Here is a 2,250-nt window from a genome sequence, read left to right as displayed (position 1 = left end):
AGAACAATTGACGTACAACTTGCTGCGGTGCCATCTTGTCAGGCAAGTACTTCAATTATCTTTCAATGTGTTTATCGCAATGTCTAGAACAATGGATTGACGAGATCAATACTTAGTTTACATTTTTAGCAACATAGTAGTATTATTAGTATAACTATTATTAACTATGTAATTCTAAATTTACCAAGCTGGCACCAAAGTTACTTGGCTTCTGCAGGAACTTAGTGATGATAACACAGAAGATGACAATAACGACATTTCAGCTCCATCTGCAGTGGCATTGTCAATCAACCCACAGAAACCTTGGCTTCAGGACTTCAACTACTATGTGAATACATTTGACCAGCATGCTGAAAAGCAGACAATTGAACAGTGGTGGGGGGTAAGTCATTCTTATACCCTGATTCAATTACTCAACGAAGATACTAAATTTATTTATAGTTAAATGCAACTAGCTATGGGCCAGTCTGGACGGCCATTGCTCAAGACTTTTTAGGAATCATGGCCTCATCAGTCTCAAGTGAGCGGGCATTTTCATTAGCTGCATTAACAATTACAAAGTGCCAGAACCGTCTCAAGGGTGATGTTGTTGAGGCATTACAGGTAATGAAATGCCTTCTCCATCATGACCTGGTCTTCTGCAAGTCAGGACCTTTGTCATTGACTGAAGATCCTGCAGATGAGGATGATGAGCTACTTGATGGGTGTACAGAGAACTCAGGTGAAGATAGTATGGTATGACTGGGATTAAAATAGAGTAGAATGATGTTGCAAGTCTGTGTTTCATTGTTGCACAGTGCTATCCAATGAGCACTCACCAATGTTAGTAGGACATGTTCAGTTATTTTATATTTTCAGGCCCAGGCTTCAGCCCAAGCTCAGCCCAGCCCAAGCCCAATGTCAGGACTGGGCCAAAATATTAGGAAGCCCATACCCACTCAAGCCCAGGCCCAAGCCTGGCCCACACAACACTAGATGAGTGTTAGATAGGCACAAATAGATGTGGACAAATACAGTTGGAAGTGGGACATTGGTGGATAAATCTAGGAATGGTAGGATAGTCATGGAATATCATCTAGTTTTGTCAATATTCTGTTCATGAAGTTTGATATTCCAACTTATTTTTTGGAATGGCATAGTGTTGAACATGAGCACTAAGCACTTAGGGTTTTATTTTATTTTATTTCCTTGTTGACCCAAATCACATGTGTACTGTCAACCTTTAGCTTTACGCACAAAGCTGTAATTTATCAAATACACAAACTTAGCAACTACATAATAACCAATAGCTTGCCAATAGTGGTGTTCAAAGTAACTTTCAGAAAGTTTGCTAAGCTCGGTAAATCTTGGTAAATCTTGGTAAAACATGGCCAAGAAAAGTATTGAAACCTTCTGTGAATGACGATCATGCACGGCTCACTCAGCATGCACAGCTCACTCAGCATGCACGTCGGGGTTCGAAAAACATGCCTGCCCTACAACCACGACCTCATTGGTCTGCATGTCTGCAGACCCTCTCTTACCCTCAACGAACCATGGAACCTCCCCCAGTACCCACTACTCGCGGAAAGAGCAAGACCAAATGAGGTGGAAGAGGCGGAAGAGGCGGAAGAGGCGGAAGAGGCAGCAAAGCTCAAGCTGCCACTCAGCCTGATGTGGCTATCGCAGACTACGATGGGCCAAGGGTTCAGGTCAACTGGCAACAAAGAGCCTTTTCATACCGATATGCTTGTTCGATGGCTTGTTCAGCATCCTGCAGATTCTACTGTACTATTCAACGGTAAACACAATGTAGACCATGGCACCCCCTTGGGCAAGGACAAAAATGAGATTCAAGGTCTCATCGCTCATTTTATCTTCATGCATGACCATAAATATGGGAGCTTATATGCTTCAATTCCGGATAAATTTCATGACTCAGTAGCATACCGCATTTCCGCATAAGTTGTCCTCTCCCTGTTCCAAAATTTATATGCTGATCATATCACTTCAAGTCTCAAGAAGGTCTGGCATCCCCTCTGTGATAAATTACACAGAACTGGTGCTGGTGTTGTTCCCCTCGACGCTAATGCTGCCTGCAAATTTGAAGGGTGCGTATGTCGCATAAATTTATTTAATTGTACTGATAATATTACAGAGGAGATTGACTGTGATTGTCCTTGGTTCAATGATCTTCGAGCAATCTGGGGGTCCAACCCATCATTCGCAGCACCAACAATCTCTTCACAGCCCAGGGTGGATCATGCTGCC

General features: G+C 42.7%; 1 protein-coding gene across 1 annotated transcript; it reads left to right on the top strand.

The window, feature by feature from the left end:
* Positions 1-1,407: 1,407 nt before the first annotated feature.
* EDB91DRAFT_1089726 (uncharacterized protein) lies at positions 1,408-1,944 on the top strand (the record flags this gene model as incomplete). The annotated part of the gene is made up of 1 exon (XM_041316596.1): positions 1,408-1,944. One exon carries the CDS (start codon positions 1,408-1,410, stop codon positions 1,942-1,944), a length of 537 nt encoding a protein of 178 aa, XP_041168532.1.
* Positions 1,945-2,250: the final 306 nt, after the last annotated feature.

The sequence above is a fragment of the Suillus paluster genome (genome assembly GCF_016628075.1).
Source record: "Suillus paluster strain FC165 chromosome Unknown EDB91scaffold_407, whole genome shotgun sequence".
In the NCBI taxonomy this organism is placed as follows: Eukaryota; Fungi; Basidiomycota; class Agaricomycetes; order Boletales; family Suillaceae; genus Suillus; species Suillus paluster.
Note: the sequence above shows the minus strand (reverse complement) of the source record. Positions and strands in the feature narration are given on the sequence as shown.